This window comes from Carya illinoinensis, chromosome 4 (genome assembly GCF_018687715.1).
Source record: "Carya illinoinensis cultivar Pawnee chromosome 4, C.illinoinensisPawnee_v1, whole genome shotgun sequence".
NCBI lineage: Eukaryota > Viridiplantae > Streptophyta > Magnoliopsida > Fagales > Juglandaceae > Carya > Carya illinoinensis.
The window spans coordinates 36,496,017-36,511,613 of NC_056755.1; the positions used below are offsets into that span (position 1 = coordinate 36,496,017).

General features: G+C 35.7%; 1 protein-coding gene and 1 pseudogene across 1 annotated transcript; one reads left to right on the forward strand and one right to left on the reverse strand.

Moving 5' to 3' along the window:
• The first annotated feature begins 1,335 nt into the window (after window positions 1-1,335).
• Window positions 1,336-9,190, forward strand: LOC122308170 (annotated as a pseudogene).
• Window positions 9,191-10,267: 1,077 nt separating this feature from the next.
• On the reverse strand, window positions 10,268-15,150 carry LOC122308169 (receptor-like protein kinase 5). Its single transcript, XM_043121355.1, has 3 exons — window positions 14,655-15,150; window positions 11,206-13,885; window positions 10,268-11,100 (listed from the first exon to the last, which is right to left on the reverse strand). The coding sequence occupies exons 2-3, from the start codon at window positions 13,823-13,825 to the stop codon at window positions 10,739-10,741; spliced, it is 2,982 nt and encodes a 993-aa protein (XP_042977289.1). The 5' UTR covers window positions 13,826-13,885; window positions 14,655-15,150; the 3' UTR covers window positions 10,268-10,738.
• Between the last annotated feature and the right edge of the window lie 447 nt (window positions 15,151-15,597).

The following is a 15,597-nucleotide window of genomic DNA, read 5'->3' on the forward strand; positions in this document are numbered from 1 at the left end:
TAAGTAGAACAATTCAATTAATTTAATAAAAATAATAAATGTCAAAAATAATTTTAAAATATATAAAATATATAGTTCGAGATGGTAAATAGCATTCCTTAATATATAATAATGTATTTACATTTTATGCTGGTTTAAAAGTAGAATTTTTATAAAAATAGTATTAGGTACAAGTCTTATAGTATTTGTAAAAAAGTAGAATTCACGGAAAGATAATTTTCTTTTATATTTTTAGAATTTTTTTTTTCCAAAATTCAATCCAAGTTTGTATAAATTATTGGTAATGGAAAGAAATAAAGGAAGGAAAGAGAGGAAAACAACATTGGGTATTTTTAAGACAAACCTTAATTAAAATCTTAAGATAAAATAAAGTCGTTTTCGATATAACAAAAAGAATAATGCTACTCATAAACCTTATACATCATATATTTCATATTTTTTATTTTTTAAAATTTTTAAATTTTTTTTAACTAATTAAAATTTTTTTTCTCATTATTCATATAATAAACATTTTTCAAAATAAAAAAATAAAAAAATAAAAAAAATATATAATGTGTCACGTAGAGACTTTTTTTTAGTTTTCTTTAAAAAAAAAAAAAAAGGACTGATTCGGTAGCTTTTTCGGTACCTGTAGCAATATTTGGGTAGGTTGGACGAAAATAATACTGGATGGCCCCCGCCTAGTGAGAGCCAAACGATGGGCGATGCCGCGATGGGCTGGATGCGGTGTCCTGCGCCACCTCTAATGGAGATCTTTTAATAATTTTTGTTTACGTTGATGTTATTTATTATTTTACATTATATATTTTAATATTATTTATTATTTTATATTTATTAATTTAAGTGACCTGTTTTACTTATTATCTACTTACCATATATTTATTATAAAAAAAAGAAAATTAAAATAAATGTAGTGTAAAAGGTAAGTAACTTTTTGTTTTAATCAATAGGAATAATTTCAAAATAATCATATTGGTAAATAATATATCTTTTAAATAATACTTTTTATCGAGATTTGAGGATCTGGATAGAGATATCGTCATCAATATAAAAATAAAATTTGGATCAGACTAATGAAAACGGTCGTAGCACGTGACCGCTGCGTTATATATATATATATATATATATATTTCTTTTTAATATAATATGCTAAAGCAAATCCTTTCAGAGTCCTTGCGAAATTAAATTATAAAAAAGTCTTGACAACTAACACGTGCTAGCTAAAGATGCATTGGAGCCGTACACGTGGCGTTTCCTAGACGAAAAAAATTACAAAAAGGATGGATGGGCTCGTTTTTTGTTTGTCTTTATCAAAACCGAAACAACTGGCAACCGAAGAAACGATGATGCTGGGGAAAGCCTGAAAGGTGGATGAAAAAGCAGACAAAGCAACTGGCACCCGAGATGTCATTATCGTTATTCAAATCCAAAACGATGGGCCTTTTCTCAATTATCTCCCTTTCCATAAATATTTTATATATGTAATAAGATTCATACGACTCTCATTTTCGGATGACCTTTTCCTTCGGAAAAATCAAATCGAAGAGCAAGTAATCGCTCGATCTGGGGTTTTCATCTCCTTCTATACTTCTTGTTACAGCTGGGAGAACGCATGCACGGGAATACGAATCTTTGATAGCGAATTTCAAGTAAAAAGTCGAATCCAACCAATCGGGGAGTTGAGAGAGAGAGAGAGAGAGAGAGAGAGAGAGAGAGAGAGAGAGAGAGAGAGAGAGAGAGTATGGGGAAGGTGGCGGTCGGAGCAGCGGTAGTGTGTGCGGCGGCGGTATGCGCTGCGGCGGCTCTGGTGGTGCGCCACCGGATGAGGAGCTCCGGGAAGTGGGCCCGAGCCATGGCGATCGTCAAGGAATTTGAGGAGAAGTGTGGTACCCCACTTGGTAAGCTAAGACAGGTGGCTGACGCTATGACCGTTGAGATGCATGCTGGTCTCGCATCGGAGGGTGGCAGCAAACTCAAGATGCTAATCAGCTACGTCGACAACCTTCCTACTGGGTAACCATAAAAAAAAAAAAAAAGCTCCTTTCTATTCATTTCGAAGTTAAATTTATTCGATTTTTTTTTTTTTTAAAATTTTTGGGCTCCTCAATTCGTCATTGCTTTGTGTTGATCGTGATTGCATAAAAAAGGCTGATCTTGATTGAAGAAATGATCTTTTTGGTCAGATTTCAAAGGGCTAAAATGATGTTTTTTTCATTTTTTTTGCTTATTTTTACTAGTGTGTTTGAGCGCTTTTGGTACCAACTTAAGTTCAGGGTTAATCTTGCCGAGAGCTATTTTTGTCTGTGAAAGATTGGTGTAAAAGGAAAAGGATATCTGAGACTTGTTAGTTACGTAGATAGTTCGAATGAAACGTTCTCTTCAGAAAAGAAAATTACTCAGCTTGAATTGAGAGGGACAAAATTCGCGTAGAATTTACAGGACTTTTATTGTGAAGGTAGCATTTGCTTTATGACTAGCCTAAACTTTTTCTCGTGTTTAGTTTTCTATTCGTTGTTCAAATTTTATGCTTATTTGGTGGGAGTTGTATGTTTAATTGTTCTTTGATATATCCTTTTCCCATTATCTCTCTCTGCAATATTCGCCTTCCCGACTTTTGGTTTATCCATTTTATGCTCTTTCCTTATATTATATGGGTTGTAATTTCTATATTTTATTTTTTTATTTATTGCTTGGAATTTTTGGCTCATATCTGTCATTGAATTTGTGCAGTGCTTTCATGCTGGTTTAGCATGAAACGCTGCTAGCAGTTATTCCTCTTTTATTGGATGTTCATCTATAATGATGAATCCCTGATAAATTTAGGTTTTTGGAAGGATATTAAAGTTGACCATCACATCGTGGTTTCACAGATAATCAAGTTTCCGTGTTTGGCATGTTCTTTGTGGAATATGGCCACTTTATGGTCGGCAAGCGATCGGTAGAGACAATTTTGCTTAGTGCAACCCAACATTCTTATTTATGGTAGTAAAAAATTTTGTTGCTTACTCTCATAGTATGAGGCAACTCTTTGCGCATTTATTGCTGTAAAGTACAGTTTTGGCTCATTAGTTAAAGTTGCGTAAAGTATCAATTGGCGTATGCACTTTCCTCACATCAGTATATATAATGAGATTTGCCCTAAAGAATTATTTCGATGATCCTGATGGGTGTTAATACGAGTAAAAATAGTAAGAAAGACAGGAATAATTAAAAACGTGCATAATTTAGAAAACAATTACTACTTTTCTTATTTTTAAATCCGATCTGATTAAAAAATGAGAAAAAAGTAGTAATTGTTTTCTAAATTATGGAAATGATAACGCTTATGTGAAATAATCCCACCTAGTGGATGTGATATCAGTTGTCCTTGTACTACTGAATTGAATTTCCGCTTAGCATGTTCATTCACTTTCGATCTAATTTTAATAGGAATGAGAAAGGTCTTTTTTATGCACTGGACCTTGGAGGGACAAACTTCCGTGTCCTACGAGTACAGTTAGGAGGGCAAGGAAAACACATTATCAATCAAGAATTTGATGAAGTTGCAATTCCTCGACATTTGATGACAGGGAGTTAACACGTTAGTACTTCCTTAATAAGTCTATCAAAGGTTAGGTTGTGTTAAATGGTTCAAACTCTAATCTATTCTAGATGATGTTACTCCAGGAATTGTTTGATTTTATAGCCGCAGCTCTTGCAAAATTTGTTGCTACAGAAAGTGAAGGGTTTCATCCAGCACCTGGTAGACAAAGGGAGTTGGGTTTTACCTTCTCATTCCCAGTGAGGCAATTATCAATTTCATCAGGGACCTTGATAAAGTGGACGAAGGGATTCGACATTGAAGATGCGGTAATCCTAGTTGCTTTGGCTGCTTGTTCTTGGTCTTTCATATTGATATGGCTATTTTTGCCTGTTGTTATAACTGATGACTAGGTTTGTGGTCCATTGTCCAAGTAAAGTAAGCATAAAAAACCATCAAGTATGTTTTTTTATACTGATTATGCCTGTGTTAAAAACTCTTTCGATTTAAATTTAACTAGTGAATGTTTCGTGGTTCCTTTTTTTTTTTTTTAATTGTCACTTTATTCAGTGGCAACAATTTTCCCTGCTCATATTATGGGAATGGCCATTCGCCTAGAAGCAGATAGGCGGGACCCACTGCTTGATCTGGATTTTAAAATGATGCACTCTTATATTAGCATCTAGAAACAAGATGTAATGTGTAATGGAAAATCACTCCAAAACATTCTGTTGCTACTGAAATTGTTGTACCTGCTTTTGGAGAAGGGATACTTTGTTCGCAACATATTTTGGGAGTAGAAGTCGATAATTGCAATTAGACTTGGCTGAAATGTTAAAAAAAATTGACATAATTAATATTGCCCTTGACACCATGGAAAGGTTGTCATTTGTGAGGCCACTTTGGTATAGAAGATTCTAATATGAATGGTAGGAAAGAAATTAATTAGTGTAAGGCCTGAACATCTAGGGAATCTTATCTGCAGTGCACATATGCATTAGTATGCTCTCCCTCTTCCTCCCCTCCCCCTTCTCTCCCACCTGCCCACCTGCCCAGCCACCCTCCCCTTCTGAATGCATAATGCACCAGTGTGTGCCAGGGATGGGTTTTATCAGAAAAAAATTGTTTTTTTTTTTTTTTTTTAGGCTGTGCCGGTCCCTGTTATAGTTGCTCATGAAAACTTTGGACAAATTCCATAGTGAAGAGCATACATATATTCAATATTCATGAAGTCCTCTCTTCTAACTTATTTCTTGGCTGAAATTGATATAGGTTGGACAAGATGTGGTTGGAGAACTGACCAAAGCCATGGACAAGATTGGCCTAGATATGCGTGTGTCAGCTTTGGTAAGATTTTCATGTTCAGCTATTGGGAGGAAAAATTACAGTTTGGTATCATAATATTTGTCTTTCTGGGTTCCTCAATATTTCATCCTGTTTACTATGATCTTTGTTTCTATCATGGGCAACAAAAACTTGCTGGATTGATGTAGGTCAATGATACAATTGGAACATTAGCAGGAGGTAGATACTGCAACCAGGATGTCATTGCTGGTGTCATTTTAGGCACTGGTACAAATGCAGCATATGTAGAAAGGGCACATGCTATTCCCAAGTGGCATGATCTTCTTCCTAAATCAGGAGAGATGGTTAGTGTACTTTGGTGGTATCGATTTTGTGAAACTGTTACCTGCATTCTTCCATCACTTTTTTTTGTTTCAGTTACAAAATTGTTCAGGAGTAGTTCTCAGTGTTTACTGTTAAGTGCAAGACGATGAACCGACAATAAGTTATTTTTATCATACTGTAGGTTATCAATATGGAGTGGGGTAACTTCCGGTCATCCCACCTTCCACTAACAGAATATGATCAAGCACTAGATGACGATAGTTTAAACCCTGGAGAACAGGTCAACTCCTGTGAAATCTTAATCATGCCTTAAATACGTCTCTGCTTATTTGAATGGCTCTCTGAATATTTGTTACACCTTCCTGATTGTTGTGTGCAGATCTTTGAGAAGATAATTTCTGGTATGTATTTGGGGGACATTGTACGCAGGGTTCTGTGTAGGATGGCTGAAGAAGCTGCATTTTTTGGTGATACTGTTCCACCCAAACTGAGAATTCCTTTAATACTGAGGTAGGAAAATTTTTTATACGCTACCCTGTTTAAACTTGTCTCTTTTTCGGATGGTGACTTCACTTTTACTTATGCAGCTTGAAATCTGTGTATAGTCTTATTTTTCATTATACTGTGTACCAATGAATACTGAATTGTTTAGTAATAAATTAAGCATTTTGACATATTCTTCAGTTGCAAGTGGCATAAGTCATTAATTTCAGTGACTTCCGAAATAGGGAACGTGATCTACACTATCTATTTCAAGTAATGAGTAGGTAAACCACTGTGCCATTAAACCCCTATCCATCCTAAATCAAATACACAAACCTAAAAACCTAGCTTACTTTCAAACCAATTACGTCTGTCTGGGCATAACAAGATTTCTAGAAATTTGTAGTTGGTTTTGGCTGCAGATATCAGTTTGAACTCTGAGTGCATTGGAGCTACTTGTTAATACAACCCTGACCCAAACCTTGTACAAATGTTTTAAATTGGGTGCTTTGTTTACTGCGTTTAATGTTGAGTATAATGATAAACAACCTCACAATTGGCATGGAATGTTTAATAATTTGATTATTTGATTTGCTTGTATGAATCGAGTGGTATCCTTTATCACCTAGTCTAGCTAATTTCAATATAAAACTCAAATCATTAGTGCAACTATGAAGGTCAGTGCTTGAATTTATGCCTGTTGCCAAAATTGTTTTTGGTTCTGTATGTCATATTTTGTTCCCATCAGAGACGAAGGCATAACAAGAGTAGACAAACCAGAAAGAGGAGCGCCTCCCCCCCACCCCCCAAAAAAAAAAAAAAAATTTAGGAAACAAAGAAATTATGGGCGATTTCCCCCGTCGTCCTGTCCCCTCCCCTAACTTCGTGGGTATGTTAGTGACAGTGAAACCATTGACAATTTTGACCATAGGTTTTGTAAATGGGCAATTCCTTGCAACCAATTTGACTTGGTGATCTTTTTTCATGCAGCTTTTCTTTTTATTGTTTTGGGTAATCTAGGCTTTTTCTTGTTTTTTCTTTTTCATGGTAATCTTTTTTTTGTTCTCTGGCCTTCTCGTTAAGGTTCAACATTTTATGTTATTTTATTTAGATAGGTCATTTCACTATCAACTTTTTGGTGGGGAAAATTCTGAACTTATGAGAAACTCGGAGAGAAGTAATATGCAAAATTTGCTTAAATTTGTCAACCTATTTAAAACTTACCATTTTTTCATTCATTTTCTCCTCAAATTTGTGCACCAACATTACATTATTTATTTATTTTTGTAATGTATGCATTTACCATTTAGTTGAATTTGGCAAAATATCTATTTTTCTTTAAGTGAATTTTTTTGTCTGATCTTTTTTTATGTATCTGCTTTTGTCGTTTTATTTTTAGCAATTTGGTATTGGTGTTGCTAAAAAAACTCAAACCCAACCGCCTATTCCAACTCCAAATATTTGGCCCCCCAAAGCCTACAATTCTGGCTTCATCCTTGGTCCTATGGCATTGGCCTTCAAACCTGAATTTTGAAGAGCATTTTTTAGTAATTTGGTCTTATCATCTGATTATTAATGGTTTGTAAGGATGTTTTTGAGTCTTTGTTTTTTTTATTGGCACCGAGTGTTCTTAAGATGCTTATTTGGTTAACTCGTATCCCTTGTAAATTGAATTGTGGTGTAGTTTGTGTAAGTTTTGCTGCTTAAGATTTCTTTGCATTTGCATGATGTAAGTTGTGTTGGGCAACAACTTTTAGAGATTTTACATTGTTGATGTAAAATATGCAGGACTCCAGACATGTCTGCGATGCATCATGACAAGTCTTCAGATCTGAGAGTGGTTGGGAGCAAATTGAAGGATGTCTTAGAGGTATTATAAGCGGCCCAAATTGTTGGATGAAATTTTATTTACATTATCCAACCTTAGAAATCAGTTGCATTTTTCTTTCCTTTTCTTTTTTTTGATAAGTGGGTTTCATTTTTCTTTTTTTCGATAAGTAATAAGAAATTCATTAAAAATTGTAAAAGGTGCATTCCAAGCACAACTAGTTGTGTACAAAGGATTCATTTTTCTTTCTATATGTATTTGTTTGTGTTAGAAGAAGAAAAGCAGAAGGGAATCAAAATAACTCAAATCTTTTGTGTAATGCTTTTTCCAAAGAGGAATTCTTATGTTTAGTTTGGTGTTTTGGAGGACATTTTAATAAAAACACAGATCTTTTCCTAATTCAATGGGTTTTCTTATACTTTAATTTTTTCTTTGTTAGATATCTAATACCTCCCTGAAAATGAGAAAAGTCGTCGTGGAGCTTTGTGACATTGTTGCCTCACGTGGGGCCCGCCTATCCGCTGCTGGGATCCTTGGTATCCTCAAGAAATTGGGTAGAGACCAATGTTTTGAATACCGTACCGGATGCCGTACCGGTCAAGGCACTGGAACGAAATATTTCGGTACCGGTACCGTTTCGTGTACCGTTTCGGAATAGTCGATATATAAATAAATTATATATATAAATATATATATATTAATTATATTTCAAAAGAATAATTTATATATAAATAAATTATACATAAATACATATATCTATATAAATTATAAATAGTTTAGTCTAAATTGGGGGTAAAAAAATAAATTTGTAGTTTGAAAAAATGAAAAAAAAAAAAAAAAAACGAAACCGAAATACCGGCCTGTACGGGCCGGTACATAGGCCGGTACAGGCCGAAATATCGGCCGGTACGGACGGTACCGGCCGGTACGGCCGGTATTTGAACCGGTACGAAATTATAGAATTTCTGTACCGGTCTGGTGGCCGGTACGGAATATACCGGCCGTACCGGCCGGTACGGTACGATTTTTAAAACAATGGTAGAGACACGATCAGGGATGGAGAGAAACAGAAGTCAGTTATAGGGATCGATGGAGGGTTGTATGAGCACTACACTGAATTCAGGACATGTTTGGAGAGTACACTCAAGGAGTTATTGGGAAAGGAAGTTGCTGAGAACATCGTCATCGAGCACTCCAATGATGGCTCTGGCGCTGGAGCTGCCCTCCTTGCTGCCTCTCATTCCCAATACGTTGGGGTAGAGGAATCATGAAAAAATGTCGGAGCCAAGGTAGATGATGAAGTGTGACATTTTCATTATTAGTTTTTTTTTTTTTGTATATTTCTTGTTTCTCCCTTTTTCACTATTCCGGATCACTAGGAGCTTGGCTTTGCTCCTAGTTCAAGAGATCATGCCAGCAAAACCTTAATTTATGGTCTTGCAGAGCGTATTATACAACAGTGAATCATATTTGGAGGGTAAGTAGGGCTCAAGCTTTACATGCTGCTGCCTCTAATTCTCTGCTGCTTTTGTGATGTTGTTGTATTTTGTTGGTATGGGCATATTTTAAGTGCACTTGTGCTGAATTATGAAATAAAGTGGGGTCTGTTAACTGTTCTTTCAGGAATCACTTTGACATGGCATTCTCCTGTTTCTATTGCAAATAAAACAGGATGTGTGTATCAGAAATGTGGAATATTTGGAAAATGATTTGTACAAGCTTAAGCTTAAGGTTGTGCACCTCTCGAGTAAGCCTTTCGAAAAAAAAGTGAGATCCACTTGAAAGATTTCACATTTTTCGGAAGGTTTATACGTTATATGTTTGTATTTAACATTACTCTCACATTTGGACATCAACAAAACAAATCAAATTGCTGTTAATTTCTGCAGGAAGAAAGTACCTTCGATTGTTTCAGTTAATATAAGTGGTCTGTCTGGCAATTGAGAATTACTACTTTTAAGTTCGCAAGTCTACTAACAGGATATTTGTATCGACCTTACAAACAAATTTAAGAAAAGTGATTATCCCTTGCGTAAAGAATCTCTGGTTTTGGCCGTGCTTTTGTGTTGACTTATTGAGGTATCAATTTTTGAATTTCTCATTTTCATTAAATGTAGATTCCAATGTGTACCCTTTGTGTATTGTAAGGGCTTGAAAGGATTTAAAAAATTACCCGTTAAAAATATAGTGAAGCAGATGGCGAAAAAAGGCTTGAAGGGTGCAACAGAAGATAATTTAGAACGAAAGTGCAAACACAAGGGCGGACTAATTGCTCTAATCATTCAAGTTTCTAGAAGAAACAGTTAAAGCTCTATTTATTACAATATTGATAATGCGACAGCATGAACTTCCAACTCAGTTTACAAGATTTTTATAGTAAAACTGGCAATATTTTCAGTATTTCCTATGTGCAAATTATGATAAAATATCAAACATGTCTGCTGTCTTTGCAAGAAGATACAATTGTCAACCCTCGTTTATGGAAAATATCTCTATTCAAAAGTGGTGTAGACTTGGGAGGCACTTTCGATGAAAGAAGGTTCGTTTCCCATGCAAATTTTCCGATCAACTTGCTCTAAAGAGATTTTGAATATCAAGTAGTATTTTCCTCCCGTCATCTTCATTTTCTAGAATGGAATGGAATAGTCGTTGGGAAAGTTCAACCAAAATATAACAACTCTTCCATCCGTGTGGACATTAGATACAAGTTAAGAATAGTATACTTGGGGGGGGGGGAGGGGGGAAGTTTTCTGACAAGTACTTTTGAACAGAAATAAGCAGTTGAAATTAGAGAAAAGTCTTTGAAGTGTTCTAAATTTGGTTTATTATTCTTATAAAAGCAACATGGAAATTGTGGTATAATGTCTCAAACACAATGGAAGACCACTTTGGTGTACTTGGATTTACACCTTATGATACATGTTCTATCACTAAGCAAGTTGAACTATTTGTGTCTCACGTATTAGCTAATCTAACATTATCATACAATATGCCATCCTTATACATACCCTTTAGAGTTCTTGAAATCTCAGCTATTGCTTTCAAGTGAAAAGTAGTGAATAGTAGTGAAAAAGTAGCAAATAGTTTGTAAATAGTAGTAAAATAGTCTGACTCTCGCTTTGGCTCTCCATTCAAATTAAGTCTGAGACAACTTCACTTACCAAACACAATCTTAAAGGTAATAACTTCACCATTGAATTCTTTTTAGTAACCATAGAGGATCTAGTCCTTTATTAGTCTTGAACAATGTTGAGCATCTTCATTTGGCTTTAAATTCCTTATGAAGGGAAAAACATCTCAATTGTTGCATTCTTCTCTCCATTTCGGACTGGTTGGCTACATTGGAGCAAAACCTTAAGAACCTCTTTCATGGATGGCCTGGTAGAAGGTTGTGTGCTAGTACAATAGAGTCCAAGTTTGAAAACATGACACATTTCATTCAAGTGACAGGGTTCCTTGACCTCCTCATCCAAGGCATCACCTATTAGTTTTCCATCTTGAATGTGTCGCAATGCCCATTCGGCTAGGGATGAGTGTTCATCACCATCATTGGCTTTCCTTCCGGTTGTCAGTTCTAGAAGGATAACCCCAAAGCTATAAACATCAATTTTCTCATTAATTCTTGTTGTGCTAGCATACTCTGCATTTTAATTCAACAACACAAGCTAAGCCAAACTTCTGGTGATGGAAAAAGAGGAAAACATCATCAATAAAAGGAAACTTGAAAATCTATATTGTCACACACCTGGAGCTATGTATCCAAAAGAGCCAGCCACGGCTGACATTGTAGCTAGTTCTCCCTCATTGATCAATATCTTTGCTAGACCAAAATCAGCTATTTGTGCATTGAAATCAAGATCTAAAAGGATGTTGCTTGACTTCACATCTCGATGAACAATGGGTGGTGAGCAGTCGTGGTGCATATAGGAGAGCCCCTGGGCAGCTCCAACAGCTATATGCAACCTTTTAGGCCAATCCAAGACAACATGATTGATTGAACTTGAAAAGGTTGTTGCTCTACTCTTCTTATGCAGCCAACGATCCAAGCTACGGTTATCCAAATACTTGTAGACAAGAAGTTTTGAATTATCATTGGAGATACAACAAAGCAACTTCACTATGTTGGCATGTCGAATTGAACTAAGTATTTTGACTTCTGCCAGGAATTCTTTTTCAAGGTATTCTTCAAGCTTTCTGTTATTCCAAATCTTCTTCACAGCAACAATATCACCTGAAGGATTAACAACAACACGATATACTTGACCTGATCCACCAGAACCAATTAGGTTATTTGCTATCAATCCTGACAAAATGTTCGATTCTGTGAAATTTAGCTTCTGGAATGAAATGAGCTTCCATGTCAAATGCAATTCATGCTTTCCTTGTTTGTAATTTCTTATCACAAAGGATGAAATAAATAAACCTAGAAGAACTGCTACCACCAAACCTATGATCCAAGCAATTAATTTGTAAGAAGTTTTGCTCGACTTTTGATGGCGCAAACTACAGTTCTCGAGGTTAAGGTATCGAGATGGTCTATTAGCACAAAGACCAGGATTATTCAAGAAGCTGTAGGCATATGCATCATTCTCGAACTCACTTGGGATGCTTCCAGTTAGATGATTTGAAGACAGATTGAGTGAAGGGAGCTTTAGGAGGCCAAGTTTAGATGGAATTAGGCCAGACAACTGGTTTTCTGATAAGTCCAATTCAGTAAGGCTTGGTAAGGAACCAAGTTCCTCTGGAATTTGTCCAGAGATTGCATTTCGGCTGAGGTTTAGTGTATTCAATGATTTCCATGAATTAATGTCTAATGGAAGGGAGCCCGAAAGTTGGTTTCGATCAAGCAAAAGAATTGTCAAACGAGAAAGATCTCGAGGAATCGTGCCATTGAAGAGGTTATTACTAGCCTTGAGAACCAACAAATTTGAAGAGGAAGACAATCCCTGTGGAATTTTACCTGAAAACCTGTTATTATTCATCTCCAATCGTGAAAGATTCCTTGCCAATCTCCCAGGAAGCTCGCCTGTAAAAAAATTATCACTTAACATCAACATGGTCAGATTCGATGATGTCCAAAGACCATTTGGAATATTTCCAGAAAACTTATTTTTGTATATCTTGACTAATTCCAAACTGCTGCAATTTCCAAGCGACTTGGGCAACTCTCCATTGAGTTGGTTTTCAAAAGCTACCACTCCTAGTAACTTTCCATTATCACACAAGTGTTCTGGCAACTGGCCTATAAGCTTGTTGTTTGAAACCTGAAACTCTTCCAGCATAGAATACCTCCCAAATTCTGGAGGCAAACTCCCTGAAAAATTATTATTAAATAACTTGAGATTTATTAGCTTTGGAAGACGACCAATGCTATCTGGGATTTTTCCAGATAGCTGATTGAAAAACAAAGCCAGACCCGTCAAATTTCTGAGCTTTCCAAAATCATCGGGAATTGTTCCTGTCAAATTATTATCTGAGAGATCGACGACATCGAGGTTCAAAGCCTTGACCACCTGAGGAATCTGCCCGGACAATTTGTTTTTGTAAAGGTAAACAATCCTTAGATTCTTTGGCATAAACAAATTGTCTGGGATCTTCCCGATCAAGTTATTTTCTGACAAATCCAACCACTCTAAATCTTCCATTTCTCCAATCGTGTTTGGGATTTCCCCGATCAAATTCGTCCTGGCCATCCATAAAAATTTCAGTTTCTTCAACTTTCCAAACTCTGAAGGCAACGTTGGCACCATCTTGGAATTACCTGCCAATCCTAGTTCCTCAAGATTGGATAGGTTTCCAATTTCTGGCGGGAAAGAACCAGTAAAAGGACAAGAGGAAAGCATGAGTTTTCTTAGTTCTGTCAACCGTCCGATAGATGATGAGATGTTACCGTCGAAGTTGTTACCTTCGAGGCTAAGCTCTCGAAGCCAAGACATGCGGTGAATGTCATTGGGGATTGCACCATAAAAGTAGTTCTGTGAGAGGTCAAGAATTTCTAGCTTGGAACAGTTGTAGAGAGCTATCGGGAATTCTGTTGAGTGGAAACTGTTATTATAAACATCAAATGTTGCAAGGTTCTTGAGGTTGCAGATAAAGGGGGCGACTGTTCCATTGATGTTATAATCTCGGAAGGATAATCCAATGATTGAGTCATTGGAGCAAGTGATCTCAGGCCAGGAACAATGGGAGGAGGAGTTTGTTGGAATCCAGTGTTTGAGAGATTTCGGGTTTCCCCAGAGTTTTTTCAGATTTAGTAGGATTCCTTGTTCTTGAGTACTAAGCTGGGAGTTTGCATGGCTGAGGAGGTGGAAAAAGATACTGAAGTAGATAGAGAAATGGAGAAATATTAGAGTTGTTTTCTTCATTACAAGAGGTTGAGTTCCTTTGCTTCTGGCTCTGGTCTGAACTCTGATCTCCACAATGAGCTAATAAACATATGAAAATTCAAGAAAGATAAGAAAAAACACATTCGATGGTGGGATGTTCAAACTTCAAATCAAGGAAACTTTAAAGAGCGTAACATCTGCTTCTTTTCCAATGGAAAGGGAATTTGTTGACCAATAATTGCAAGTTTAGTCTAACATCTTTGCTGAGATGATATGGTTATGTGGGGTTGGAACTTTTCATCCCTATTAAGTAAATAAGAACCAAAACAGAGGATTCTTAAAGAAAATAACAATCATTTTTAAAACAAGATTAGTAGAATTTACTCATATGTTTAGAGGATAGTTTGCTAAGAACTATCCATCTCCCTCTTTTTTTTTTTTTTTTTGACTTTGCCCATAAGAGAATGTTTAACATGATTGGTGCATGGTTCAAATACTTGTTTTCATAAAAAAAAAAACTCGATGTTGTAATAAATTTGTTCCTCTAGTCACTTGAAAGTTTTGATTTTTAAATATAGCAGCCAAATATTATTTAGCATAAATTATGTTTACATGTCAAATGGAGTAGTTAAAATAAGAAAAACTTGGGCGGATAACCGAATTTAAATCCGAATATCTAGGTTGTAATTAGATATCCACGTTTATTATTATCCTGTTTTGTTTTTGTTTTTAAAACAAAATCATTTTAACACTTCTTGAAAGGCTTTTTTGGTTAATAGGACTTTATTTTTATTATTTTTTATATAATGAATATTTTTATAGACATTTTTTAAACTTTAAAGCTATTAAATTCGTACAAAGACCTTACCTTGTGAGTTTTGCAGCAGCAGCTGGGGGCTGGAGTCCTGGTTTTGAAGCGGTTGATTTGCTTGAGTTGACTCAGATGGCACCGTTGGCTGATTAACAGGAGTACTTGAATCAGGCCTTGGAGGTAGGGGGTGAGGGAGAGAGGTGAGGTAGGGGGTGAGAGAGAGAGAGGGAAAGAGAGAGCTTTATATAGAAAATTAGGAGGGAGCGGGACTTAACTTCAAAAAAAAAAAAAAAAGACAAAAAATCCGAGTACGGATAGAATAAGACTCTTAACTGCCCAGATCCAATCCGGACGGAGATTTCTGAATTTCGAATTGGATAAAAAAAAATTCTAATCCCGATGAACACTCCTAGACGAAAATTAGAGAAACATGCGGAAAAGACACATCAAATGGTGGAAAGTTCAATCTTCAAATTAAGGAAAATTCAAAGGAATTTCACATCCGGAAATTTCCAACGTGAACAACGGTAGGGAAGAAACGTCGAAGCATTCACAAAGACCTGATCTCTTTAGTCAAGACCGATGCTTCCCACAACCCTCGTGAAATGGGTTGGTATTAGAAAAGTCTATATGATTATTATACGAGCATGCGAACATCGACTGAGGATTTAGCACGATCTCGGTCTCGAGAAAAATATATATATATATATATATTTTTTGGGATTTTTTTTCATTTATTTTTTTATATTTTTAAATATATATATTTTTAAAATTCACAACATTACTAAGAAACATTTCTTAAATTATTAAGTATAAAAATAATTAAAAATATTAAAAACTTTTATCGAGACACATAATCGAATTACACAATCCAGACATAAATCATTTATCTTATTGCATAGATAAAAATATAATGACGTATTTGCCTCTTTCTTGATACTATCATGGCATTATGAAAAGAGCGGTGCTACTCCACCATTTTACAAGTAGCATACATTTA

Excerpts from the sequence above, each read along its gene's own strand:
- LOC122308169 (XM_043121355.1), bottom strand. The coding sequence starts at position 13,825 with ATGAAGAAAACAACTCTAATATTTCTCCATTTCTCTATCTACTTCAGT. Across the intron at positions 11,101-11,205 it reads TTTTGGATACATAGCTCCAG|AGTATGCTAGCACAACAAGA; the intron begins GTGTGTGACAAT and ends ATTAAAATGCAG.